At 37.9% G+C, this 27,923-nt stretch overlaps 1 protein-coding gene across 10 annotated transcripts in view; it reads left to right on the top strand.

The window, feature by feature from the left end:
* The window catches only part of SOX5 (SRY-box transcription factor 5), a 296,501-nt gene that overhangs the window by 33,169 nt on the left and 235,409 nt on the right, over positions 1-27,923 (top strand). For 7 of the 10 annotated variants that reach the window (XM_071551297.1, XM_071551299.1, XM_071551298.1 and 4 more), the window contains exon 2: positions 4,973-5,204. In XM_071551297.1, the coding sequence (XP_071407398.1) occupies positions 4,974-5,204 (231 nt within the window). In that variant the 5' untranslated portion in view covers position 4,973. The remainder of the gene's footprint in view (positions 1-4,972; positions 5,205-27,923) is intronic. The other 3 variants (XM_071551303.1, XM_071551302.1, XM_071551301.1) reach the window with 1 other exon arrangement.

Here is a 27,923-nt window from a genome sequence, read left to right as displayed (position 1 = left end):
AAAAGTGTACCAACTATAATTATCCATAACTATGCAGGCCTGTTTTAATGCTGTTTTATAATTACAGGTCTTAATGCTAGATTATACAAATTCATTTATAAATAGTCAGAACAGAGGGACTTTAGGAGTTTTTAACCTGTAGATTGCTGTTGGTTGCGGCAGCTGACGAGATTTTGCCTGTGTATATATGGGGTGAGCTGTGTAATGATTGATGAATCCCTTAATTAACTCCCAACAAGTTAAGATTTATGGCCTCATATCTTTTTCTCTTGACACATCTGTGTTTGTCACTTTGGAAGACATGGATAAGCCACTTCTCCAAAAGCTTTTGTGGGTATATGAAATGTTTCAAAGGTATTTTGCTCAATGTAACAAGATTAGAGTTTTATGACATAAAATTTATGAAATTTTATGGCATGAACAATCAAATTGGAAGGGATGCTGGTTGTGTGCTAGAGGGCACTATCTCCTTGAATACAGGATACCACTTTAGAATTGTTTTGGGTATACAATCACGTATGAAATGAACTGAAACCAATGAACAAATGGAAATGGAGTGGAGGACACTTAAATGAGTTTCTGTTAAAATAACAACAATAAAAAAAATAGAGCTGCGGAAAGATCACTTTTGTGAGACACTGAATTCAAGGGGAAAAACAAACAAGCAGAAAAGTAATTTTTAGTAGCCTGAAATTGTTTGGATGGAACTTGTAGATGGCACGAGGAAACAATTCACGTGGAGTAGTGTAGCTCTTACTCTCTCCAGTGGGAAAATCCAGCCACGCTGAAGTCAGTCCAAAACCACTGAGATCAGTAGACACAGGGTGTCAGTTTAAGCCTACAAAAAGTCTTATAAATTGAAGGAGGGTAAAGAAATATGTGGAGAAACTATTGTAACATGAATCACATAAAATATTTGTTGGATAAGAGTGAGTTAGAAGAGTGAGACTTTTCTTCCCTGAAAAAAAACCCCAAAACTCAACATTCGTTTTACCAGAAAAAGCATTTTTTAATTAAAATTTAACAAAAGACTTGTTTTTCTACTGCAATTTCTGCATATTAAGAAGCCTTTCTGAAAACAGAAATAAGAGTCTCTTTACAGGAAAGTGTCATATTTGAATTTGTGGCCAAAAGCAGATCTTTGGTTTCATCCTAACTGCCGACAGAAATCAGGTGTGAGGATACATTTCACAATTCCAGTGTGTCTGTATAGTGGACTGGGTACTGCCTGTGTCCCACTGTGTCAGAAATTTGCAGATTTAGGTTGTGTAAAAAATGACTACTTAGCTATTTTTGTTCAGTAGAAATGATTAACAGCAGTGAAACATGCAACTCTTTTTGCAAGTCTGAAGTTGCAACAGATTTCATCTGCAGTGACGCCTTTTACGTTGAGAATCTGATTCATTGTATTGCTACTTTCTTGAGTTATATCTTGGAGTTTTATTGGGGATCACTAATCCTATGCATAAATTGATGTTTGAGGAACTGATGTTTCCTCTTCCATTGTAAATCTGCTTTCAGAGTGGTGTAATTGAAAACCCTTCTGCGTTTGAACTAGTTTGGGGAAAAGATCCTCAAGTTGTGTGGGTTGTAAACTGTGTGCTATCACCGAGGGTAGATCCAAGATATTTGCACTCCTTTGCTAAGATGGGATAATTCCAGTACTTCATTAAACCTAGATCTGTTTAAAAGAGCTCAGTTTCAGATAATTTTGTTACTCAGAAAATATCCATTTTCCTTTCCTTATTGCTTAAAATGGGAATTCTAGTTGCACCTTAGATGCAGAATAGGGTAAGACCTTGTATAAGCTCAGTAGGAGAATGCAGGTATATGAAAAGAACAGAATTTAGGGATATGTGCTGTGGGAGCATTTCAAAGTCAGAAAGTGGACCAGTAAAACTGTAGAAATAATGAAAGCCTGTTTGTGAATGGATTTCCCTTGTATCATGTTTTTTTTGCTTGTGAACCTATCAGAGATTTGATCCTTTGGTACTGGTCTTTGATAGTTACTGTTCTTTTGGAAGACACTTCCAGATGTAGATATGGATTTATTCATTTATTTATTTAAATCTTCCAGTCTCTTGTGGAAATTTCACAGATAAGAGAGTAAGGAGTATGAAATTTCTGGGAAACTGTTAGGTTTTTCTGACTCACGTTGGCTGTGGACAGAAAGCATCCATTTCTTTGAGTGTCCTAGTCACTTGGAATACCTAACTTGCATTAGAGCCTCAACTTTGCTGCCTTAGCCATTTTAGCAATTTGTTAGCCTTCTAGGATGGTGATGGGCAGATGGCTTGTATTTTAAAGTAGATCTTCTAGAAGTGAAGGAAAAAGTTTCTTCTTCCTCCTCTAGTATGACTTTAGTTTGGCCTACAATCCAACCTCTAGGTTTTTGGTTTAGATCAAAAGCATAACAATCTCAGTTATTGTGAGGGCATGGAGGTGGACCCCTCTTCAGCTTTCCTTGCCTGTTTTTATTTTATTTCTTTTGGATACAGTGACAAGGAGAAGATGAGGATCTGCAGCGTTTAGCTCAACCACAGCAGATGAAACTATATTTACTTACAAAGTTACCAGAAGAGCTTTATTTCTGTGTGATAGTCAAACTCTCCTTGTGAAGTAATGTCACAGAATCTGGGTTATTCTGGGTTAACATCAGTAGGAGTTTTCAACACAATTTGAGTATATAGTGTAAAACCCAAATCATTAATACAAAGCAAAGCATCCTCTGTTATTTATTGTCAGAGTGAATTGCAGTGGAGGCTTTTGTAGATAGTTTGCAATATTTTCAGTCATCTTATTGAATATAAATGTTCTAAAGTATAGAACATTACTGTGGAATAATTGACTAATAATTTTGTGTCCCTCCCTTTTTGTTTGTCAAAATTGAGACAACTGCTTAGTGCTGATTTTCGAAAGGGAGATTTTGTAAAAACCCAGGCATCTATTAAGACAACGTGGAAATGAGTAACCAAAAAACTTAAAATCAATAGCAAATGTGTATCTATGCAGTACAATTCAGAATATGAATAATTCACATTAACTTAAGAAGGGAGTTGTAAGGTTTCTGCAGAAGAAAAGCTGGAGATCTGTCACGTCAAACATAGCTGTAAAATGCTGAATTCAGTGGGCTAGTAGAAAACTGATCTCTGTCTTTCTACATATGCTTTGCTGCAGACACGTAGGTGGGAAAGCCTAGAAGACAGAATTCAGGTAGGATGTATGAAGTGTTAGTCTGTTGGACTAAGTCAAACATTAATAGAAAATACAGATTGCTTCTCTAAGCACAGGCAATAGGTGGTGTTCAGAACTGGCGATGTGCAACTGGTAGGAATTTTTGGTCTTGAGGTTTTGGTGGTCCTGTTGGAGTGTTTTTCTGGGGGGAGGGATGTTGGTGTGGTTTTGTGGGTTTTTGTTGTTTTTTTTTTTTTGTATATAATCTAACTTGGCTTGAGAGGCGCAAAACTCAAAATGAGATCATTAGAAAGAAAAAAAGACCTAACAAAGGGCTGTTTAAAGTCACTGTTTGTTTTCAGACCCAGTTGACTGCTGCTAAGAACCATTTCATGCTCAATACGCCAAATCGTGTGGACATGCTCCACCTCACAGCAGCCCCACGCATGGTTCAAGAGGATGCTGGGCTTTTGAAATGCAGCCCTTTAACTGTGAAGTGGAAAATCAAAATGGGGTAATTAGAATCATAAATACGAGATTTTTGAGGAGGAGCAGTATTACTTCAGCCCGTTTTTTCAACTTTGACATACAATAGTCTTCAGTTTCCTTGTTCATAACTTCTTTTTTTCTGTGAAATATTTCCCTAGCTTGCTTTCCTTTCTTCTTTACACTGTGCCTGTAGGATTTCTTATTTCTCATTCCACTCTTTCTTAGAGTTGCCTCTGCTAGTGCAGGGGCCCATTATGCCATCCATGCACATACCCTGATTTTCATGAACAGTGTTGCTGTAATTAATCCCTCAAGCCGTCTGTATTTTAGCACTTCACTGCACCCCTCTGTTTTTAAGACCAAGCTGGAAGCATTCTGGGTTCAAATTGTCCTGTAAGATTTTCAGTAGTACTTGGTTTGGATGAAACCTGGATTTTCCAATGACATAAACTTCTTTCAGTCTTTTCTAAAAGTTGAAGATATACACTGTGTTATCAGACAGTCTCAAGAAATTCAGAATGTGGGCCTGAATTTTAAGTCAAGATTTTGTGTGATTTTTACAATGTATGCTCTGTGTATCTTCCCTTTGTATCCTGCTTTATATAGTTACGGATATAAATTAAGTTTACATGTATTTAAGATACAAGTAGGAAGATTTGATAGCAAATCTTCATTCAGTTATCACATCCATGAATTTGTGTTGTCAAAGAGCTGAGGTTATTAATGTCCAAATATTTAATTGCTTAACTCTACCAGATCGGTGTACCTGAAAAGGTTCTTGCAACATGACTATAAGACTGTTCGCATGAGTGAAGTTTTATAAACACAGTTTGGCTTGCTAGCAAGTTGTTTTATTGTATTGTATTTTATTTTGCTTTATTTTTTATCAGTTATGGTTGATAATGACACAAAATTGATTATTCCTTAAAAGCTGAGTTGACAATAGCTTTAATCGGGAGACATTCTATCTTCTTACAGTCTCTTGCAAATGCAAAACCAGATGGGTATTTTTTTAAAGGAATTTCATTTCATTATGCAGTCTTAGGTGAATGTTCATGTCTAAGAAGCTAGAATAAAAGAGAGTGCTATATTAATGCATTATTCTCACAACAAACAAGCCACTGTTCTGTTGCTACCTGCTTGGCCATTGTTCCCAATTGTGTATGCTTTGCAGTGGTATTTGGATGGTTTCCTGCTCTCTGCCAGCACAAAAAAGGCATTTCTGTTACAATGGCCCCTAACCACACAATGACGGCATTAAGGATTTATTTGGAGGTTTCATTATTTTCTCCTCTTTTGTTCCTTCCAGGATGTCTTCCAAGCGACCAGCCTCTCCGTATGGGGAAGCAGATGGAGAGGTAGCCATGGTGACAAGCAGACAGAAAGTGGGAGAAGAGGAGAGTGACGGGCTCCCAGCCTTTCACCTTCCCTTGCATGTGAGTTTTCCCAACAAGCCTCACTCTGAGGAATTTCAGCCAGTTTCTCTGCTGACGCAAGAGAACTGTGGCCATAGGACTCCCACTTCTCAGCACAACACAATGGTAGGTTTGCTAATGGTCTATTGTGCTTACATCCATTCTTTGAATTCTGCCTCTCCAGTAGTTTGGCATCCAGATCTGTACTTTACAGAGTATACAATGCACAGTTACACGTACAGAACACGCTACAATAATGTGAAAGCTTTGACCTAGCTGCACTGCCTTTACCCTCCACTACAAATGCTAAATCATTTGCAGTGCAGATTTCTCCTCACCTTTGCCTGATGGCATTTAGGGCGCTAAAATTTGTTTGCTGTGGTGATGTGGGTTTGCAGTGTATGTGTTCAGCAAACAGTAAGTGGTTTTGGAACACTCCAAGTGAGAGTCACGTTTGGCATGGTGTCTGAAAATGTCACCCCAATGCCAAGTTTATGGAATAGTAAAGCAGGAATCTGTATAAAGCATAGAAAAAGAAACTTTGAATTTTCATGGTTTTAAAAATCCATGTTTATTGTGTAATTCACATGCCAAAGATACATACAAGAAAATTTACTTGTGGAATTAAATCAGCATACTATTTCGTCACTTATGAATTACCATCTTTTTGAGCACTCTAGAAATGACACTGAGCACTTAATTCATTACAGTTAGCAGCTCACTTGAAGTCCAGAACTGGTTGTATCTTAAAAGGAGACAGAAAGAGCAAAAAGCCGTGCCATGTTCCTCACCAGTATGGTAGTGTCACTGTTGTAACATGGGCCCTTCACAGGGAGTACTGTGATACATTTTTAGAAAGATTGAAAGGTGTAGGGAAGGGCATTGAAACCCCAGGACTGAGGCACCTTCACAAAGCTGCTTATTGTGAACACGCTTGCACAGCTCTTGCCTGTTTACAAATTGACTGTAACTTTTCTGTTCATCCTCCCCCTTTGACAAGGGCACTGACAATTTCACTTTAAGTGAAGATAATGAATGGACCTGCATATTTGAAGGCTTTTAAAAAGGCATAGCAGAATAGGTGATGGTGTATTCTCATAAAAGCCTGCAACAGCTCCATAGTGGTATTTAAGCCCTTACAGCTCATTATGCGTATGTAATAAGCCCTAAGTAAAAAGCCTTAGGGATTATTATTTCTCATAGGACCAAGTCACTGGATATTCACTGAAGCTGCTCTCCTAGACAAAATAACTCACTGATCCTGATCCATTTTTCTTCCTTTTTTGGGCTAATGCTTAAGTTCAAACAGAGGTTTGGAATATTTAATTTTACTTTATGTTATTGCAACTTTACATGAAGAAAGAACATCATTGGAGAAATTACTCATGGGCAGACATGTCATTATCTTTTTCGAGCTTGTTTACTTCTCATCCTTTATCTTATGTTTTGTGGAGATGGAATTCATTAATATACAGTTCCAGCCAATGGGATGTTAGGGTATGTAACTGGTCTATGAGCTTTGCTGTATTTTGGCCTATTTTAAGAGAGTGTGGAGAAGATAAGGAGTTGTTCCTGACAACATTTAAGTAATAGATAAAATTGTGGTGGCACCAGTAGTGTAGAATCAGACCCTAATGAAACAAAAACTTACTGTTTTCTAAAGAGCCCAGCAGAAGTATTTTAGCTGCACCTCACTGAAACACTTCACTTTAACTGATTTTTACTAACTTCTTTATTCATTTATAGTTTTTAAGACCAAGAGGTTTAGCTGATCATCTAGTGTGACTTCCTGCTATGAAGGCTGTATTTAATGTGATGTCAAAACAGTGTGTTCTGACTCTTTATAGTACAAGGTACTGAAGTATTGTGTGCTGTGGACAGTTTTGCTGTAGCAGTAACGTACTGTAGGCTTATCTGAGACAGTTTTTGGCGGAGGGGGTAAGGGTCTACTTTTGTCGTCTTACATATTTTAAAAAATTACCCATTTGTATGAATCTGACACTTTGACAATATCTCTTTTAATGAGGAGTGTCTTGTAAAAATGATCACCCAGGTAGGTCAGAAAGGGTGTAACCTATGTGTCTCCAAAAAGAAGGAAGTGATCAGTGTAAATGAGACACACATAAAATATACATAATCACTCCCTCTGCTGTTGTGGCATGTAGTTATAAGAAGGAAATAACTGAATAATTTTTGAATGGCTTTGATTTGTGTGATTAGCAGTTATGAAAATCATTCTCAAGGGATATTCACTTCATTAGCATTGCAGAGGTCAGTTTTATACTGTTTGAATTGACAGTCTCTGTATTTTATAGTCTCTGGGAAGCAAATCCAGGTGTATGCACATGTGCACACACCACCACAGAGTGCAGTCCAGTAGAGTTTTATTCATACAGCTCCTGCAGTATCCTTCACACTTCTTAATAGCTTGTCAGCTGCACTGACTGAGCCTGCAAGTGACTGTGGAGTTCTCGTTTTGCAGCCACATGCTGTCTTTGGCAGGCTACACCTTTACAGATCTCTCCAATGTCACATGAGAAGGTTTCAGAGGTTCAGCCAATCTGAAATTGTGTAGTTCATCACTCTGCTGGACCTGTCTAACCCATACTGCTTTGTATGGGGTTGTCAGCTAAGACTCTTCTCCAGAGGGTTTCTTAGATAGTTGTGGTATAGATCCAGAGAGGTGTTGCTCTGTTAGGTACATGTACAACACTCATTTGGTTTAGGGGACAATTGCAGCAGAGGAAAGCCACAGCCAAGGGCTTTGGACAAGGTATGGAATTACCAAGCTTTGTCTTAGCTGTATTCCTCTTGTCACCAAAGCCATCCCTGCTGCCTCATATGCCGAGTCTCAGTACTGGATCATGAAGGGGTAGTTAGGAAAACAATTGCAACCTTGAGAATCAATTTCTTGGCCTCACTTTTCCAGCTGCTAATTGATCCTCTGTTTCGTAGGCTACTTTCAGCTGCACTTTCTTTTACAAGTCCTGCCAGCCTGGGACATCCTAGGATCCTTAAGGTACTGAGCTGATTGCACCATTGTTAAAACTGAATGGTTTACCCAACTTAGACTTTTGAAAATTTACCCTGTTGCACTTTACCAAGTTGCAACAACTGCCGACTTAAAAGAATAGCTCAGATTGTTGTTTATACAAGAAGGACAAAATTCTTGGAAAGAAATTTTAAAACCTAACAAAAATTGACAAAAAGTCTGCATAGCTATCTTCCCATCAAATGAACACGGTATTTCTGAAGATGCTGGAACTGCAACCAGAGAAAGTGTAGGGGGCACAAACTGAAACACAGAAGGGTCCCTCTGAACATCAGGAAATGCTTTTAGCATGGGGGTGACTGAGTATAGGATCGGGTTGTCCAGGGAGGTTGTGGAGTCTCCCCCCTTAGAGATATTCAAAAGCCATCTGAACAACTGACTCTCAGTGGCCCTCCTAGAGCAGGAGGATTGGACCAGGTGTCCTTCTGGAGATCCCTACCAGCCTCAACCAAGTTAGAAGCAATTCTGTCCCAAACAGTTGTCTTCTTGATAAAAGAAACCAGATACTTACTGTAAGTAGGAGAGCACTTCTACTGATAAAAAAAGAAATTTATCAGACTTAAACCAAAGGCACAGTAGAAAATACAAGACAAATCATTTGACCTAGAATACATCTGAGAGTCCCCTTAGGATGTTCATAGCAGGCCAGAAGCTTAGCAGGGAAACACTTGAGGATTACAGTATCAATCAATAGCTCTTTTGAAGAAACCTATTAAGGCTACAATATTTGGATAGCATGGATAGTTGTTAGCTCATCTAAGTTACTGAGGTTTATTTGATTTGTTTGCCTTACCGTGTTGCTTGTGCCTCCTCTCCAGACTACTGATCTCATCAGTGGTGTCTGTGTGCTAATTTCTGAAAGTAAGAAATGTCTAGGCTGAAAATACTGATTAAAGTATACCACAGGCATGGTATGCTCAAATCCCACCATGCCATTTAACTATAGTATATCAGTGAAATGCTGGATAAGATTTAAAAACCCCCAACCCAAACAAAAAAAAACCCGATAACAACAAAAACCCAACCAAATCAAAGAAACAAAAACCCCCATCAAATCCAGAAAAATGAAGTACTGATCCAAAGATCAAACTGTTAAGGTGTAATTTTGCCACTGTCCAGTTGTTCCAAACTGTGTGACTGCACTGCCAGCCCACATTTGTCCTGCACTGCCAGTGGGATTTAATTTTGAGCTGTGCTTTAAGTTAATAGGAAATATTACAGTGCACTATTAAGTAGTCTTGTTGCTTTGCACTAAAAGATGTTGTGTGTCTGTGCTGAGTGAGGTTACTCTTTTGTAACTTGGGAATAATATTAAGCAAGTTTGGTTATATTAAGAGTAACAGTGCTACTGGTCAAAGATCTTACTGACATACTGCTTCATGCTTTTCCTCCACTTGTCCAAAATAAAAGGTTCTTTAATGCTGCATTTGAATTCTCTTATCACATCCATCCTGGCCTTTGCTTCACCTGTTGGTCTGGAGTTGTCAGCATATGAATAGTACTGGATCAGAACAACAAGAGGCTGGAGCACTTAGCAACTATTCAGAACTTCTGAAGAGAATGGAAATCTGAATGCATATAGCTTTTTAAAAAGTCAAATAGGACTCTAATTATGCTGAGCTAAAGAATGCCTATTTAAAAAAAAGCCCACAGTGGTTTTAGAGAAATTTTAATTTCCAGTGTACCTTTGTGCATCAAGCTTAGGATAAGTTATTGTGATGATACAATGCACAGTGTTGTGAACACCAGTGCCGTTACTGTGCCAGCTCTAATAATGAGAATTTCATTGTTTGGGGAGAGCAGTCTCCTACACTCTAGACAAAAGTGTAATTACTTTTGAACGATGCGGAATGTGCTCAGTTTAATAGCACGGCGAATAGATTCACAAAGATTCAGATAAAGCTTGCTTGGAAGCCATATGTCCAATGTGGCAGTATGAAATTGTTAGCAGGCACCATAATTACAACACACACACTCACACACACACACACACACACACACACACAATTTCACAGTTTAAACTGTAAACTGTTATTTTTGTAAGTTAGACAGGCTTATCTGAACAAGACTAGTTCAATTAAAACAAAGCAGAAACAGTGGTAAGTTTGCATTAGTCTGGTGTTCTTTCCTTCCTTTATAAATGGTAAATTGATATTTATAAGATGTTGAAATTACATTGTTACAAACATTGCATTGTAAATGTCATCACAAAAGTAGCACATGAAAGCAGTTTCCACAGATGTAATTTCAGGCTTGTATCAGAATTTGATCTTTACGCTTGCACCATTGCAGGGAATCACTTTGTGGGCTGTTAGGAAAGGGAACAAATAAAAAATACTCAGTCAGGACTCATCAAACAGATGTAGAAATTGCCTACTTCACTGTTTAGTCTAGCCCCTAGAAAACTCTCAGCAGTCCTTGAGAACAAGTTGTGATGGAGACAGAGAAAGCTTTGATAACTCTCATATCTGCCTGAAAAGTATCTTCCATGTAAGTCATGATAATGTGCCTGTCCTCCTTGTCATGATCAGTTTTCTCCCAATTCTCCCCTCCTGTCCCATCTATGTAAGTCATGCTTGTAGTACTTAACAATTACTTGCAATCTGATTGATGTGCAGGTCCTGTATGGGTAAACAAAAAAAGATGTTCTCATTCTTCAGGTGAGGCAGGGATCAAAGCCATAGTGCAATTCAGGAGGAGGTTGCTAATTTATGGAAATTCCATTGGTTTATTTGACCACTCTTGTAGTACGGTGAGTTTGGGCTACTTGTGGCCATGGTGAACCAGCATGGATGTGTCATTCCAGCTGAAGTCAGAGGTTAGAAAGACTGGGTGAAGTTTGAGGTGACCTGTTGGCATTTTGATCAGTCTGAAAGGTCCAAAGGTTCGTTACGAGGCAATAAATAAGGAATAAAGTAAGAAAACATTGTTTTGTGGTTCGTTTTTTGTTTTTGTTGTTGTTTTTTTCCGCAAGCAGGAGGGTTAGAACTACATCTAAACCAATAAATTAACAAATCAAGTCCAGACTTATAATATATGAATTGCCTGGAATACAGGCTGCAGATGACTGTAGTTTTTAAAGGCCATGAAGAGAAGTGGAAACAGCAGTTGTTTGTTTTTGCTGAAGATCATCTTACTGTGAAGCAGTCACGTTTTTAATGGATTCATTTGAATGCAGTTAAGCAGAAAATAATCAACAGAAAAGTAAACACCTTTGTTTTATGGAAGTGCTGGGAACTGTATGTATCCATTGTTTGCAAGTGATTATGTGCCTAGGAATCAATTCATTGACCTCATACTGGAAAATATCTTCATTTAAGCTTCTTGCATAAATACTAGTAAAATCTAAGTCAAGGCAATAACTGAAAAATGACACAAAAAAAAGGGATAGGTAGAACAACAAAGCCCACAGTCGATAGGAATATTCAAACCAGATGGTCTTTCTTAGGATGAAGAGAAAAGAACTATTAAGTGCCCTATAAAAAAAACTATATAAGTCATAAAACCAAAAAACTTCGTCATCTTTCTAAGCAAAGTAATCTGCCATGGGACTTCCACAGTGGACACAGTCTTTGCATTCCAAATGAAACCGGTAAGTAGCCTTTAGTAAGGAGTTCAGTTTGGGTTTACACAGCCTTTTTGAGGTCTACTAGGTAATTTCACTGAAGACTGTACGTTTTAATTGAAAAAAAGGTGCATTGGCATCCATTCTGCCAGGTCAGCCTAGTGGTACAAGCAGGTTTTGTGGCTTGGAAGTGCAGCAGACCAGGACAAGGATGTCTGTCAGAGGGAGGCAGGAGATACTACAGATTTGAAACAAAATTTTGAAGCTACCAGTTTGAGGAGCAGTGATGAAGACTAGGCTGTAGAGAAAGCCCCTTTAGGACTGCAAAACCACTTGATAGTAACAATGCAAAGAGACTACATTTAAGTGTTCCTAATTCTTGATACAGCTTTTGCTTTCAACAGTCGGTCTGTAGGTGTGACATGACATAGGTAGCATGTATGGTATCTCCACTCAGAACTTAAATAGTAGCTGTAGACTTTGTACAGTTTCTGCAGTCCAGTTCCATCACCTCTGGCACTCTACCCATATTTATTCTGAAACGTTGCATTTGATGATAGTGAATCTTTACGGTCTTGTAGTAAAACAGAAATTCTGCCAGTTAAATGCCCAGTTCTCTGTTTTCATAGAAAGAGAAGGCCATAAAAATGTAGGTTAAGTATTCATGCTTTTCCTTTCAGACAGTGAGTTTGTCTCCTTTGGCCAAGCTTCTGCGCTGTTGAGAAGTTTTGGGTCTTGGTCTGTCAATGTAACTACTACCAGAATAGAGAGCTGCATACCAGGCTTTCATACTCTTATCTGACCCTAGGCAAGGCATGTGGGAATCCAAATTGATTATATTTTGCTGCCTGTGTAGCACAAACTTCTACTTTTGCACACCACTTTGACTCATTTTTGCTTCAGGAGTTGCTCATTCATTTTAGAACTTCCAGAACAGTTTCCCCATGTGCTTTCTGCTTGCTCAACATGCTTTCCATATCCATGTTACTTCCTCTGAGCAGCTGATGTGGCTTTCTCTTTTCTTTTCACTGCAGTTGAGAATTTGTCTATATTTCCAGCCTTATAGGAGCCAATATTACTCTATCACTTTCTTTCTGCTTGCAGTTGTCCTCTGATAACCTTTTTTTGCTTTGCCCATTTTCTTCCTCTGCTTGTAGTCATATTTAACTTAGTCATTTTTATTATTTAATCCATTCTAAAACCTTTCAGTAAATAGCTCATATGAAGACATAGCACAGTAAAAATAAGTATTGCACTATTTGCTTGGGCAGAATGTCAATAAACTAGAGGATGGTTATTTTTTGATATGCAGCTCTACTTTCAGTAGAGATATACCAAAACTGAAATGCATTGTGAAGTATTGGTCACGGTTTCTTGAATTTCAGAGTTGCAAGGAATCTCTGTGGTTATCAGCTCTGGCTCCTAGAAGTGCCAGAACCTTTTGCTGCACACAATACTCAAACATGCTTTAAACTCTCTTCTCTCACTGTCAGATGTTTGTGTCCATAGTTAGGATGTTACCCATTGCAGTGACAATTTGAAGCCTTTCTTAATTTTCTGTCCTTTAAATGGACAAATAAAATGCTCCATCATGGTTTTTGCATTGTCTCTTGAGTGTGTTTTCTCAGGTAATACAAAATTCAGTTGGATTAAGGTATGCCAAGGCCAGCTTGCTTTCTCTTAGTTTTTCTTGCCACTGCTAATGCTTTTGCAGTTTCACCAAAATAATGATGGTTGGAATGGTAATGAAAATGTGGCTTCAGGCTGTTGTTAGCATTTACAGTGTCATGTCATCCAGTCATGTTTTTTTTCCTTTCATGTAGCTAACTGCTTCCTCTTGTCTTGTTTATATCAGTGAAATATCACCACTGTAGTAAAAGGCTTTATTAATTTTCTCTAGAGATTCATGGCTGGAGAAGGACCTGTGGCAAAACAAATTGTTTACTTAAGAGTGGGACTCTACCCATAGGTGTGTCAACTTCTAAGACACATTCAGAGACCCCCCTGCGAGATGATGTTGATGTGCTGCAATGTTTCTGAACCAACCAATGTTCCAAAGTGTTCAAAGACAATGAAACAGAGGAAACACACTTTCTTAAGAAAGTCCTTTATGCCTGGGGTAGCAAGCTTGTCTGAATAGTTTGGCCAGCCTCATTTCCAGATTCTCTTTAACACTCTTAAGTTCTTTGTTTCTTTTTCCAGTTTAGGTGCAGTTGTGTGACCAGATAAGGTGTTTTTGTTGTAAACTCAGTGAATCCTATGAATTTAGCATCACTAGATAAACTAATGGAAGTAACTGAGTGGAGTTGTGCCCAGTTTAACTAAGGATAGCTTATGCCAGAGCAGTGTAAACAAGACTGTTATTATACATGGAAATAGACTGCTTCAGAATCCTTTTTTATGCTTTTAAAACTGAATCCACCCCAAGGAAAAAAAAAGAGCTATAAAGATTAACTTTTTGTAGTTTGTACAGGCAGCAGGCAAATTATATAGATTGTCTGAAACATAGACCAATAAAATCTTAAGATCAGACTGTTATTATCTTTATTTATATTGTACCCAGAGCATGATTTATTTTTATAGAGACAGAAAAAAGAAACATTCCTGCCCCAGAATGCTTAGCTTATGACCCTGTTCCTGCAAAATAATCTGGTTGATTGGAACCTAATGCTGATGGTAGCAAGAGGGAGGGAAGGAGAGGTCATTGACTATAACTCCTTCTGCACATAGCTTTTTGTAGGATTGGAGTTTGATGACAGAAAATAAGAAATATTATAGCAAAAAGGTAAAATCTTTTTGACATCTCAAGTCTAAATTACTGCACTAGATTGTATGTGTATCTCTACACTAAGTCATGTCAGAAGTGGGAGCTTGCATTGCTTAATAATGTTGCTAGCCAGAAATAATATAGAATATCTGTGATTCAGACTCTCCTTTATGCTGATTTTCAGATTGAATTTAAAGTGTGTGTTTCATCTCTGTAAGTGAAACTTCCCTCTTTCCTGTTCTTTTCATTTTAAACTGCTGCAGTCGGAATCAGGAGAGTTGCTGAGGTTTGGATCCATCTGTGTTCAAAGGCAGTAGCATTTACTGAGGATCTTTGGGTCTCCAGAAAACAACCATACACAAAAGTAGAGCTTAGTGGGTTTAGGACTCTGTTAGGAGCAAGTTAGTTTCTTGTATAATTTTCAATTAAATTTATGGGGGGTTTTAATGGGATTTGACAGCAGTCTCAATAGTAAAGGAAGTTACTTCTTTTCATAGAAGGAAGTGGTCACTAGCACAGTGTCATGTCAATCATAATGCCATTTTCAGGGTGAAGATTCAAGAGTGAAGTCTGATCAGACTAAATGTTTACAAAGTGTATGTCCAGAGGTAAGCTAGCAAATTTAGGTTAAACTTTGTGGTTAATGGAAGCAAATAGGGAATAGCAGAGCATGATACGTTTTGTCCTAACATACCTTCTAAGTAGGTCAGGGAACTCACACCCTAGAAGTGCTGATTTTTCTTCATAGGGTACAGCTGGAGCTTGGGGTGTTAAGCCCAGCTGTTGATCCCTATAGTTTATAAATCTGTAGTTAAATGACTTCAACTGAAAAAGCATTGAGTGAGAGGTAATTGCCTGGCCAGAGCATTTGCTTGTTGTTAAATAAGAGTTTGCTATATAGTGCTTAGCTCTATTGGGAATATAAAGCCTTCTGCATCTCAGAGCTCAAACCCTTCAACTCACTTGAGTTTGTGTTCTGCATTGGACTGATGACAGAGTCTGAGTCCATGGTGTATTCTTTACTTCTGTAAGTATAAAACCTGCAAATACATCCCTCCCCCCCACCGCAAAAACTCCTAAGTTTATATTGTCTTGACACAGACAGCAGCACTCAGAGTGTGAGGGAGAGCAGATTGATCATTCACAATAGTTGCATGTATAAGACTTGTTTAAATTATCTTTAAACCAATCTGATAGATTTTGTTGGAAAACAATTCTCAGAATTTTATACATCTACAAGCAGAGTTGAAAATAGGGTGATTCAGTTCTGCAAAGAATACATCTGTGGCGGATGATGTACTTTTCCTGTTTGCTTGTGGCCAGTGTAAACTTAGCTTTTGGGCAGTGACCATAGCTTCAGTTTGGAAGCTGTCAACATGAGTATTGGGTAATATATTGACACAGGGTCACAGTGAATTCCCGAGTTTTCCATGTGAATAAGTTAATTTGACTGAAATACTTTTATATTTGGGACCTGTATTTTTATATTGCTCTGTAAAATATCACGAAGAGTTGTTGGACTTGTAAGTTCATAAATATTAACAAAAATGGCAAGTTTTCAGTGTACTTGGTGAAATGAGACTGCATTTCCAGCTTCCCAGTTGTTGATTTATGCTTGACAATTCAATTCTGTTGTCTGTGGATGTGCTTAGTACAATGGAAACTAAACTTGTCTTTCATCCACAATGGTCTATGATCTATTAGTGTTTCCAAACTCATGGAGATTCTTGAATGCCAAACAAGGAGAATGGGGTTCAGTTCACCAAATTTTAGGCACAGAAGTAAGGTGTTTAGGCTGTCTTCACAGCTGATCGAAAAAGATAACCACTCTCCTTGAGCAACCTTGCCAGTCTTAAAATAAGCATCTAAGACAAGAAAGATGAATTATCCTCTGAAAGTGCTTGTCTACTGACTATAGAGGGGGCCTTGATGACTAGTTTAGAGTAGGTGTCTAATTTGGGGCTAAAATTAGGTGAGAGTAATATAATTCACAGTACATGGAATTAAATAACACACATTCCTATACAAATATTCTCTTGTATTTTTGCAGAAGTATCTAAGTTCATCCCTTTTTTTTTTGGGGGGGGGGGGGGGGGGGGGGGGGAGAAATGTGTGAATATTCTAGCAGACTTCCTTTTTAACCAGTACTGACAGAATTTAGTGGGCTTATGAATTGGAAATTCCCTAAAAGAAAATCTTTCTTGTATATCTATCAGCAGTGTTAAGTTCAAATAATAACTAATGTGTTGGTCAGCAACATAATTGGAGAACTGAAGTAATATAAAGCACTTTTAAAAGGCTATTTTGAGGAGATTCTCTTGGTAGTGAAAAATGACATTGATTCTAGTGGGTTTCCTCATTTAAAATTTAGGGAATCCTCAAATGTTATTAGAAACTTAAGTACTTAATAAACCATCTGTCTGTCTTGCTATCAGCTGCAATGAATGTCACGTTTTATTATTAAATTTAATTGATTACTGAGAATTTATATGTAACATGTTGTGTTTGAAAGATTCAATTCATTTTTTCAAGTCCTAACGTCATGCAAAGGCTTAGTAGATAGAGCTAGCAATATATTAGTTAGAAAACTATAGTTAAATTCCAGTCTTATTCTGTAGAAACCTTGTCTGCTGTGCATGTTTTAATTCTACTTACGTCCTCCTCTATGTTTAATCCAGAAAGTGGGTCTATACATGTGCGCAGTTTCACATTTTGGCACTGTATTTGGTATATTGTGTGCTGTGACTTGTATCGTGCCTGCAGGCCATAGGAAAATGACACAAATTAAATGTGAAATAGAGAGGAGACATAATTTAAAACTTGCATGCTCTAGAGATGCAGTATGGCATATGAGAGTTGCAACATATTGCAAAAAATTCACCCTATTTCCCCAACAAGAAGCCCATGTTTTCAGCTGTGCAGGCTGCTGGAGACACAGGCAGCTTTCTTTGCTGTTCACTCGAAATAGCTGTCACTGCATTTCATTTGAGGCAGTATCATGACCACAGCTACACATGCTCTGTCTTCTTTTTGTTCCTGTCTAACTGCACAGGTCAGTGTTCTGCTCTGCCCTCTTCTGTGATTCTGTAGTTATATTTATTTTACATAGACATGCGAGTTCCCTTTTCCCTTTTACATATGTTGTTTTGCTTCATGCTGAGAAGACTCCGCAGCCTGACAGGGCTCTTTTTTTCCTTCTTTTTTTTTTTTTTTAAAGCACTCCAAATTCTATCCAGCTTTAAACTCTTATGTTTATAACCCTGAATATCTCTAAAATGTCTTTACCTAAAACACTTTATGGTTTTATTACCAGGTTTATGCCAGTAATAATATTCACATCAGCTTTCTTAGGGATAATCTTTAAGCAGAACCTAGCAAGAAAGGCTTTGAAAACTATCATTCCCAAGAACGCAAATCTCGGAACATGAAACATCGGTTTAATCGCCCTCTCTGACAACTTAACACGACAGATTGAAAAATACAAGCCGATATGGAAGTGGGATCAATGGATTATCAAAGTCCTAAACATCTTTTCTTGGAGGGGAGGGAGGCGGGGAGCTTTGGGGGCCACTGGCATGCGTAAAACATGAAGTTTGCAGAGCTTACCGCAGATCCGATGCCTCTGACTGGCAGCGAAGTTGAGAGGGAGAGAGAGAGATTTACATGAGGGAACTCAGGGGGCTTTGTCACGGCAATTGTATAAAGTGATATACAGTGCAAATCGACTAGAGCATGTCCCTGGATAGCAGGCGGTTTACAGCCTCTTCGAGCAGAGATTACTGCTTTATCTTGTCATACTAAATTAACGTGGCAGCACACTGTTAAACAGTGGTGACCTCTTCATCTGTGGAAATTGCTGCCTAGAGGAGAGATGGTATTTAAGACTCTCTTTCTCTCTCTCTCTCTCTCTCTCTCCCCTCACCACTTTTTCTCCCTCTCCCCCTTCCTTTTTCCCTCCCTCTCTATCTTGTCTCTTTTTTTTTCCTGTAGGGCCCTGAGGCATTTTTAGGTTAGGTTGTAACATTAAAGACAAAAAGAAAGAAAGAAGGGGGGAAGGGAGAGGCTTTTAACATCAAGGTGACAACAGCTATGTGTTAATTGGGCCTTTGTTGTTTGATTAATAGCCACTTTGGTGTAGAATATTAAGACAGTTGTTTGGACAACTTTCTAAAAATGACATGTCCTTTCAGTAAACTGGGATTAAGCGATGTTCTCTGGTCTGCACATTTTAACTCCTTATTGTTATTGCCTTCAGTGCTAAGCTTACTGTTCTTCAGAAGAGAGTGTGCCATCCAGGTCTGGCACCATCCTCAGCTGGCACGAGTTGCCATGGCTCTCTCCAGTGGCACTCCAGTGAGCTGCTCTCACTGGTGCTGTTATTACTGAGGGTCAAGGTGATGAAGATACCCCTACAATGTAGCTGGGCTCTTGTCTTAGATTGTATCAGCAGAGTTTTAGAATTAAACAATGCTTCTAGAAATAGGAGTGGGAAAGGGGACATAGCCTGCTGGCATTGGGCTGTCAGTGTGATACTGAAGAAAGGGAAAATTAAATCCCATGTTCCCATTTTTTTCAGTAAACTGAGTTGATGAAGGAGAGAATGTGATCTCTTCCTTAGACCAGGTTTTCTGTGCTTGATTTTTCTGTTTACTGTGCAGTGATTCACTGAGGGTCCAATCCAAAGCTCTTTGAAGTCAATATAAAGACTGCTTTGTCTTTAATAGGCTTTGGATCAAGGCCCACATGACCTTAGGCAAATTATTGCAAATCATTGTTATGAAGTGCTTGGAAATTCTCAGGCATACATGTCCAAAGTACTAATGTTTGATCTACTTTTTGTCAGAAGTTGGGAAACCAGGTGAAGACAGGGTGGTCAGCCAAGCTTTGGAGAGACCCTTATGTGCTGAAAATGGCAACATTACGATTGCATGTTTGGGTAAAGGTAGCCTTCCCTACCTCTTCCTCTGCTAATGATTTTGTGTTTAACAGGTTGTTTTCCTATGTTGTTAGGGTTGCCAGTACACAAGAGAAAATGCTTTTACTTCAGAAACTCAGCACTGACTCTGGGATGCCATAGGATTTTGACTACTTCATTCAGATGAAGAAGGTTATAGAATATTTAATGATACAAGATCAAAGAGGAGTTGAAGATCATCTAGCTCAGATTTTTCCTTGCTGTAGACAGTTATTCCGTACTGTGAATTTCTTGAGCTGCCACCTACACACAGATTCATGCAAAATTCTGTGCGTTTTTTACTGTACATTTTGTATGTAACATTTTCAGAGGCAAGCTTTTATTCACTTTCCTGGGATGCCAGCACAGCTTATTTTTGCAGCAGAATATTTGCCATTTGAGATGCAATGTATCTGTGAACACTGATGTTGTCAATGTTTTCTTTGGATGAATTTTGAAGGCCATTGAGCTAAGCATATGTAGTAGAGATACGGAAAGGGCTGACTTCCCGATTTATTATTTGTAGAAATCAATGCATTCAATAATTTATGTACAGCTTACAGAGGCCACGTAAATGGCTCGTGAATCGATCAGCAGCCAGCAAAAATGAACGCTAATGAGCTCATTTCAATAGCAAGTTGCTCATTAGCAGGTAAACTCACTGATCTTTGCAGGTTTTCCAGTTCAAAGTCACATGCTCTTTCCATCTTCTTGGAAGAAGTAGTTTCCTTGCAAAGAACAAAACAGAAAAAGAAAAGGTGGCAAAGTTTTAAACATTTTCTCATTGTTTTTACATATACATTTACAGTAAATGCTTGATACTGGGCTAGAGGTGCAGCCACCTAAGTCTGAGCCTTTGCCCTTCACTGTGGTGCCAACAACTTTCAGCTGCTGAAATTGAATTTATTAGTGAATGTACTAGATGAATAGAAAGAGGACTATGGAAGCCTCTTCTGTGCTCCTGTGTAGAAATCTACACATTCCCAGCACAGCATTTTCAGTCCAGATTTTCTCCTACTCAGAGGTGCTGGATGTGGGTTGCGAATGGCTAGGCAGTATGTGCTTTCCTGTGTTCCCAATCAATACTGTGACCCATCCTGGTTAGGTAATACCAGACCTCTCCTAGTAATAAATATTTGATGCCTTTTTTTGAAATACTTTGGTGCTTTCAGTAGGATTTTTTGGGGTGTACACCAAAACTAGCTTGTTTGGCTTAGTTGTTATCCTTCTTGGTAGAGATGCCAAGAGCTGAAGAAACATGGGAATTTACATCCCCCTCGAAACTACTCTCAGGGTCAGGATTGAGAAGTATTGTAGATTGTATGTCCTAAGGCTCATAAACCTGCCTGAGAGCAGGGAACTGATTTTAGCTTTGCGCATCAATAGAGTATGTTGGTGTCCAGCACTACCACTGATTTTTTTTTCCTTTTAGTAAAGAAACAAAGTCATTATTAATCTCTTTGAAAGTAAACCCACTGCTATAATTACCAAACCTTTGATAGAAAGTTTTTGAGTCCTTATGCTATTTGTGTATGTAAATATCTATGTAAAAATATGTAGGTGTATATATACAAACACAATACTTCAGCTATCTCCTATAGACATAAGGAATACACCACTCCTAATCAGACTGGAAAAAACCCAGATTCTTGACAGAGTTGCCTGAGGCCTCTGCAAAAGAGGGACTCTCAAAACATATTTTTAAAAGTATTTTTAAAAAAGACAGATTTTCCAAATCTCAGGAATAGATTTTCAACTGCCTGATTTGGCTTGAAATGAGTTGGCTGAATCAGTTTCTTTTTCTTTTAAGTAAGTCTATAAAGCTTTGATGAATCTGGCTCATTGTTTAGCACTTATCTCATGTGTAAAGCTTGAGAGGTTTGGCTTGAAACTTAGCAAATCACATCTTTGGAAAATGGCCCAAGCCTATTGATTTATCTGAAAAAAAAAAAATCCAAAGCAAAACACAACTAAAAAACCCTGATCCAGCTTAGTGAGTAAGTCCCTTACAGACCTATAGAGCCCCTACTGAATGAGCCCATCTCTTTCTCACCATACGCGAGCCCTGCACTTCATGGAACTGTAGGGCTGATAAGGATTGTGAGAGGTCATGCATCCCCACCTTCAATCCAGGGATCAGCTGTACCAATTCCACTTCTTTCAGGTAATAGTCTAACTTTTTGAAGTTACTCAGTGCAAGAGACTTAGAACCTAACTGTCTGTCTGTCCCAAGGTATTGCTGTCTGTACCATTGGGAAGTTATTCCTCCTGTGTGATCTTTTCGGTGTTAGGTTTATCTCAGTAATTCTTGTCCTAGCCACTGCAGCAACAGGGTATGTGCTCCCCTCTATAGCAAATGTGTTTGTATTTGAAGGGTGGTAGCACATCCCCTCATCTCAGACTTTTCTTTCAGTGCATGGAGTTCTTGTCTCCACCACATTTTTCTACTTTTTGGGGTATTTTTTGTTGGTTTTCTAGAACTACTTAGTGGAATAATTCAAATTTTAACAACTATGTCTTCTGTTTAACAACTGATGCTTTTCCATTAAGGATGATTTCTGCAGCAGGTGCATCTGAGATGCAACTGAAAAACTCTAATCCTGAGTGAAAACAGACTCTGGGTAGCTCAGTCACCGTTTCATAAACGGTGCTTTGTGGTTTTGTTCAATTAACTTGCAGTTAAATCCTTTTCTGATGGAAGGCAGGCTTTGTGTGCCACTGTGTTCTGCTTAGGTAACTGGCAGAACACAAGTTTTGGGTTCTGCTTAGCTTTGCTGAGCTTTGACTGTTAAACTCTGGAATAGCAAAATGGATTATAGTGCCTCCTGCATATCCTAAGAATTATCAGTGAAGTCTTGACTACCGAATCTTTTCTTGTAGGGAGAGGGAAAAACAAACATTGAGTTTCCAAGACAAAGAGCTGTCAGGGAGGAAATCTTTTAAATTTAAGGCATTGGATCTGGAAATCAATGGGAAAAAATAAACAGTGGACCTCCTGACATCTATTATCTGATTTCAAAAAGTAGTCAGCCCTCTGAATATAATTATTTTCATATATACAAGATAAAGTGTGCAACAGATTTAAAAGCAAAATCCATTTCTTTTTGTTATCTTTAAGGAATAAACTGTTTGTACAATCTCAAATAACGTAACTAATGCAATGAGGGTTATACTTTTCTATATTTTATGAATGTAATAAATTCTCTTTTAAAAATGAGTTATCAAGTCAATTTTTCCATTTTATTAGATGACACTTAGTAGAAAATGATATTGATGTCAGTCAGCAGTTCTTTGTATTGTGTTTTGGGCTACTTGGTAAGAGTAAAGCCTCTTCCCCTTGAAGCAGTTCTTTCTCCCTTGTATCTTGATTTTCACGTTTTGAGATTGTTACCTTGTGACCACCAGAAAAAAGGTGTGAGGCAGCTGGATGGGCTGTTTGTATTTATGGAACTTGATGTATTTTTACAAGGTAGTGAAGTAAGTACTGATCTGAAAGGGAGAGCAAAGACTTAGAAGGTAGTTAATTTGCTGAATGCTAATAGTTTGGTTTGTTTTTTGTTTTGTTTTTTTTTTTTTGAGCTGTTCTGTGGTATCTGCAACTCCAGTGCTGAATACTTGGTGATTTCTTCCCATGCAGTGGAACTAAGGGATGTGCTTTACTGCCAGAGGGAAACCAGTATGCAAGACAAGATGGCAGTGATGGAGGAACTTTCCAGTTGATCATAAGTGAATCTTCATGTGGAGAAGCCATTTTCTTTCCGTTCTGCCTCTTGACACTTTCTGGTGTAAGACTTTGAGCAAACTCCCCCATCTTTGGAAATGTAGAGGGGTACTGCAGTCAGAAAGTCAAAGTAAACTGATGGCAGATGACAGCTGCTGATCAACCACTCAGACTCATGCTTCAGTGAGGAATTGGTGTGGAATTTCACAACCTAAAAATATTACAGAAATTTCACAAAATTAACAAAATGTAAAGACCACATGGGTTATAAACCACCATGGGTCCTGTGATAAAAGAAATAAAGTTCCTATGGAGGTGAGAAGATGACAGCTCACCAAATAGGAATACTGTGAACAGGCATTGTCCTCATGCTCTAACTAAAAATGGAAAAGAGTAGATATGACCAGACGTGTCAGAACTCTTCTGAATTTTCTGCATGTATTTCTGAGGGAAGTATTTGAAGATTCCTGTAACTACGAGATATTAGCATATATTATTTCCGAGAAAGAAGATGGAGTTAGAAAAAGAAAAAGCTCTGAGATTTTGTCAAAGCCAACATGAATTAAGGAACAGTCCCTTAAAATGGATGGTGGTGGTAAAACTGACTGTAGGACTTGCTCCAGGATTGTGGTAGGCAATAGCTCTTCATCACTGGCAGAAGATCAGTTTGTTCTGTTACAGTTTCCTTTTTTGCTTCCAGATTCATCAGTTCTCTGTCGAGTACACTTTTGAACTGTTTTGATAAATAATTGTACTTGTGAAGGTTAATGGAGTGTCAGTCCCTTATTTACTCTCAAGTCAAATGTGGTGCATGCTAGTCAGAAGTGTAGCTCATGCTTCATGACCAGCTGACCTGAACACTTTAAAGTGTGGTTATAGGCAGATAAATGACTGTAAAAATGACGTTGAAGGGCCCTATGTTTTCTGTCTTGCTGTGGCTTTTGAGGTCAAATTTAGTTGCATAAAAATATGATATTTTTATTAATTGCCTATAATGCTATAACTTAACCTGGGGTTTGAAAATAAGACTGTGTCTCTGCTTCACATCATCCCTAGTTAATCAGCATTTTGCAAATGGTGCTTAACTGACTATTTTGTTGATAATATGTCTGCAAAGCACTGTCCAGTTCCTTCTTTTGTAGCTGTATTGACTTGTTCGTGCTAATGGCAGATTAAAAAAATTAATCAATAAAGCAAGCAGATACATGACTCAAAATACATCTGGAACAAATATGTTGAATAAAGGTGACATTTTAAAGTCACTCTTCTACTTATCCCCATACATTGTTGGAGGTTCACCTGTTACAAAAGCAGAGCACAGATACTTTCATGCAAGCTTTTGCTAATCTGTGACAGTCTCAAATTGATGCAGCCTTGCAGTCATAAGAACAACCAGCAATGGCCAAAGGTGTTTGTTGCTGTCTCTTTTCCATTTTTTTTTATTAGTGCCTTCACTGGATATTGTAAGAGTATTCTTTTCATCAGTATTTAATTGAGGAAAGTCTAAAATAAACTTAACTAGTTGTTTTGAGACATAGTCACACCTAATTCTGTCTGTATTTTATTGAGTGCACACTGTGTGTAAGCTGAGCTCTCTGGTACTAACGGTCCAAGGAACATTCCAAGAAAGAAAGTTTGACTTTTTGTTTAAGTGAGTAATAGCTGACATGAAAATTAATAAACACAAAGACTTGAAATGGAATATGTTCAGGAAGTGAGGTTTCCAGAACAGTTTAGTCTTCTGAAAATCACATTTTTCTCTGATAATAACTTGTGGAGGTAAATGCCTGGAGATCTTCTGAAACTCTTGCTAATCCTTCAGTGTCTGGCCAGCTCTTTAGAGAACAAATGGGTAGTGAAATCTGGAGAAGGATGCCAATAATTACTATCTTAATGAAAAAACAGTTTACGAAAAGATGGGGTTTTACAGACAGTCCTCAGAAGTTCTCTGTTTAGTCACTAAAAATGCGACTTGTGCATCGCTTGTTCTGTTCTGTGGGCCTTCCTAATCCAAGGTTTTCTTCTCTGAAGATGATGTTTGGGCTGATTTGAGTAACTGATTTATATATCCTGTAACCTTTTCACATTACCAGCTCTTTTATATGATAGCACTATCTTGATTTTTATAGGCTTGATGTGAATTTGAACCTACAGTGTAAATACTTTCTTGTGTTATGAATCTGATTCCTAAATAATCAGATAAAACTGATGTCATGATAAGGTTGTGTACAACCTGGTTTAAAGACAGGACAGCTGGCAGAGTAGGTGTGTGCTTCTTCCATTTTTTTTAATTTTTCTTTAACATAAGGACTTGTTAGAAGGAAGAAAGTAACATACATTTCTGTGAAGGACACAGCCATGCTTCTCAATTAATACATGATACTGATGAAAGAAAGAAAATGTTCATGCTGTAGCTATGACTCATATTAATAGCCATGAATGTATAATGTATTCCATTAACTACTCAGGAAAGCAGTCAGTGGTCAGGTGTATCAAAAGTGGCAGCAGAGTGCCATTGTAACATATTCCTTGGACCTGCTATTTTCCAAAGTTTCTTTGAACCTGAAGTTATGAGACCCTATGTAATATTTGAATATCAGAGATGTAATATCAAATGTATTGAGAGGAGCTTTTGTATGTGTATAAGTGCAACATCCAATACTGTCAAAAATGCTGTAAGGAAGATTGGATGCTTTTCACAGGGACCAGTCTTACGTGTCTTACTTTTGCCTCCTTGTATCTTGTTCAGTACAAATAAGCTCTCACCATAGTTCCCATTTGTAATGTCATTTGCATGTGATTTTCACTCTTACTTCACGTAATTGAATCTGTCCAGGCAATTTATTTTTCAAATATATTATCTCCACATACTTGTACATCTGAAGATTAAAAAAACTTAAATCAAGACATTTTATGTAACTCCTTTGAGTATGTTTAATATGTACACTATGAGTGTAGACACTCATAGACTGAAATAGAAGGAAGAAAATAAGAAACCTCTTCAAAATGTACTGTAATTTCTTTAAATTTGTATGAGTAGATATATAAATAAATATATATAATATGTCACTCTCACAACCAAATACCCTGTCTTTGTGTTCACCCCCTGTCTGCACTCAAGGTTTCTAGGTGCTCAATAGGAGCTTTTTAATTATTTTTCCCTGTTTGATGTTGCTAAGTATAATGAATGGATTGCAGAGAATTTTTTGTTAGAAACCTTCTGTACATCAGCTTAGTGCTGGTAGGCACAGTGATACCTGCTTGGATCATATCCTGAGATCCACTTTCTAAGTAAGCTCAGGAAGGTCAGAAAAGGGCAAGTTTTGTAAGACCATGCTCTGTTAGTCAAGCAGTACTTCCTCATCATAAAGTACGCTGACATTCTTTCCAGCCAAAGTGGACAAAATTGTCTCTGTCTTATTTGGGTTGGGCAGTTCTGTGGGTTTTTCAGCATCACTTCATGATGACTGAAAACTGCAGGGAATACTCAGAAGTCAGTGATTCAAAGAGGAGCTTGGAGAAGAAAGACTATTTCCAGCAGAAGTTATTCATTCTCTCCTGATGGTGGGTAGTTGGCTGTGATGTAGAAAAATTGAGGTTTTTGGGGTTTTTGGTTTATTTGTTTGTGAACATGCCGTACAATAGTGCACAAAATTAATTGTTAAGGAAAATACATAATGCACTTATTCAGCTACAGGAATATGATTTCTTTAACAAAATGGCGTAAGAGAATGAGAGAATGAACTGCCTTAAAGCTACTAAAGATCATTTGTATTACTAAGAATAATTTAGGTAAGTGATGAGAAAGGGAAGGAAAATTAGCATTTCTGTATGGTTTACTTACTGTGTAATTCTTAATCAGGAGTGTCACAACATCTCTTGATATCATCTTGTCACAAAGGTCTCTTCATAGTAGACAATGAATGCTACTGACTGCAGTTTCCAGGAACAGTAGAAAGAATAACTGCAGAGTGAGAACTGTGAATCTGTCATAAATTACAATTTATTGGGGTTTTTTGCATCACTCAACCACAGTCTAAACTGGCTCCTCTCTGCAGGGTCTATGTGCATTTTAAAGTCTTGTTTAATCTCTGCTTGAATGAGCTTTAGAATGGGACTTAAATGATAAAATGACATCATGCTGCTCCCCAGAGCAGAACATAATGTTACCATTTGAAGTAACTAAGACCCAGAAGAGCAAACAGAGAACGGGTTCTTGGTAACCCTTGGATGCTGAATATGCTCTGCCTTTACTGTGCTTTGGAACCCAGCAAGCAAGCCCATGTAATTTCCTGACTTGCCCAATATGCAATGCCACAAAGGTATGTCCTGGGGATTAGTTAAAAGAAATTCGGAGTAGCTCTAACCTATGTTATGTTTATGCACTAGTGTTATGTGGATTGACTTTTGTCATACTAAATTTTTATTAATTATCCTGATTTATTTAACAGTATCTGATCAAACACCATCCTCTGAAGTGCATAAGATCCAAATAAGTTCCATTCCTTCTTTGTAAACATGTTCTGTGGAACTGACTTTCTGTGAATGTATTTATAAACTCAGAATATATATCTTCTTTTTTATTTTCTGTGCAATCTTTTCTCCAAAGGTAAGAAAGTTACTTTGGTTTACACCAGACTTCCAAATTCTTTTTCACTAAAATTATGGAACAGTTGTTGATAGAAAGAAAATCAAGTTATAAAATACATGAGGAGAAGAACAGGTGAAATTAATTTTGGAGGGAAAAAGTTTTTAATAATGCTTAAAAATGTTTTAAACCAGTTAC

This window comes from Pithys albifrons, chromosome 3, assembly GCF_047495875.1.
Source record: "Pithys albifrons albifrons isolate INPA30051 chromosome 3, PitAlb_v1, whole genome shotgun sequence".
In the NCBI taxonomy this organism is placed as follows: domain Eukaryota; kingdom Metazoa; phylum Chordata; class Aves; order Passeriformes; family Thamnophilidae; genus Pithys; species Pithys albifrons.
This window is presented reverse-complemented; position numbering and strand designations above follow the sequence as displayed.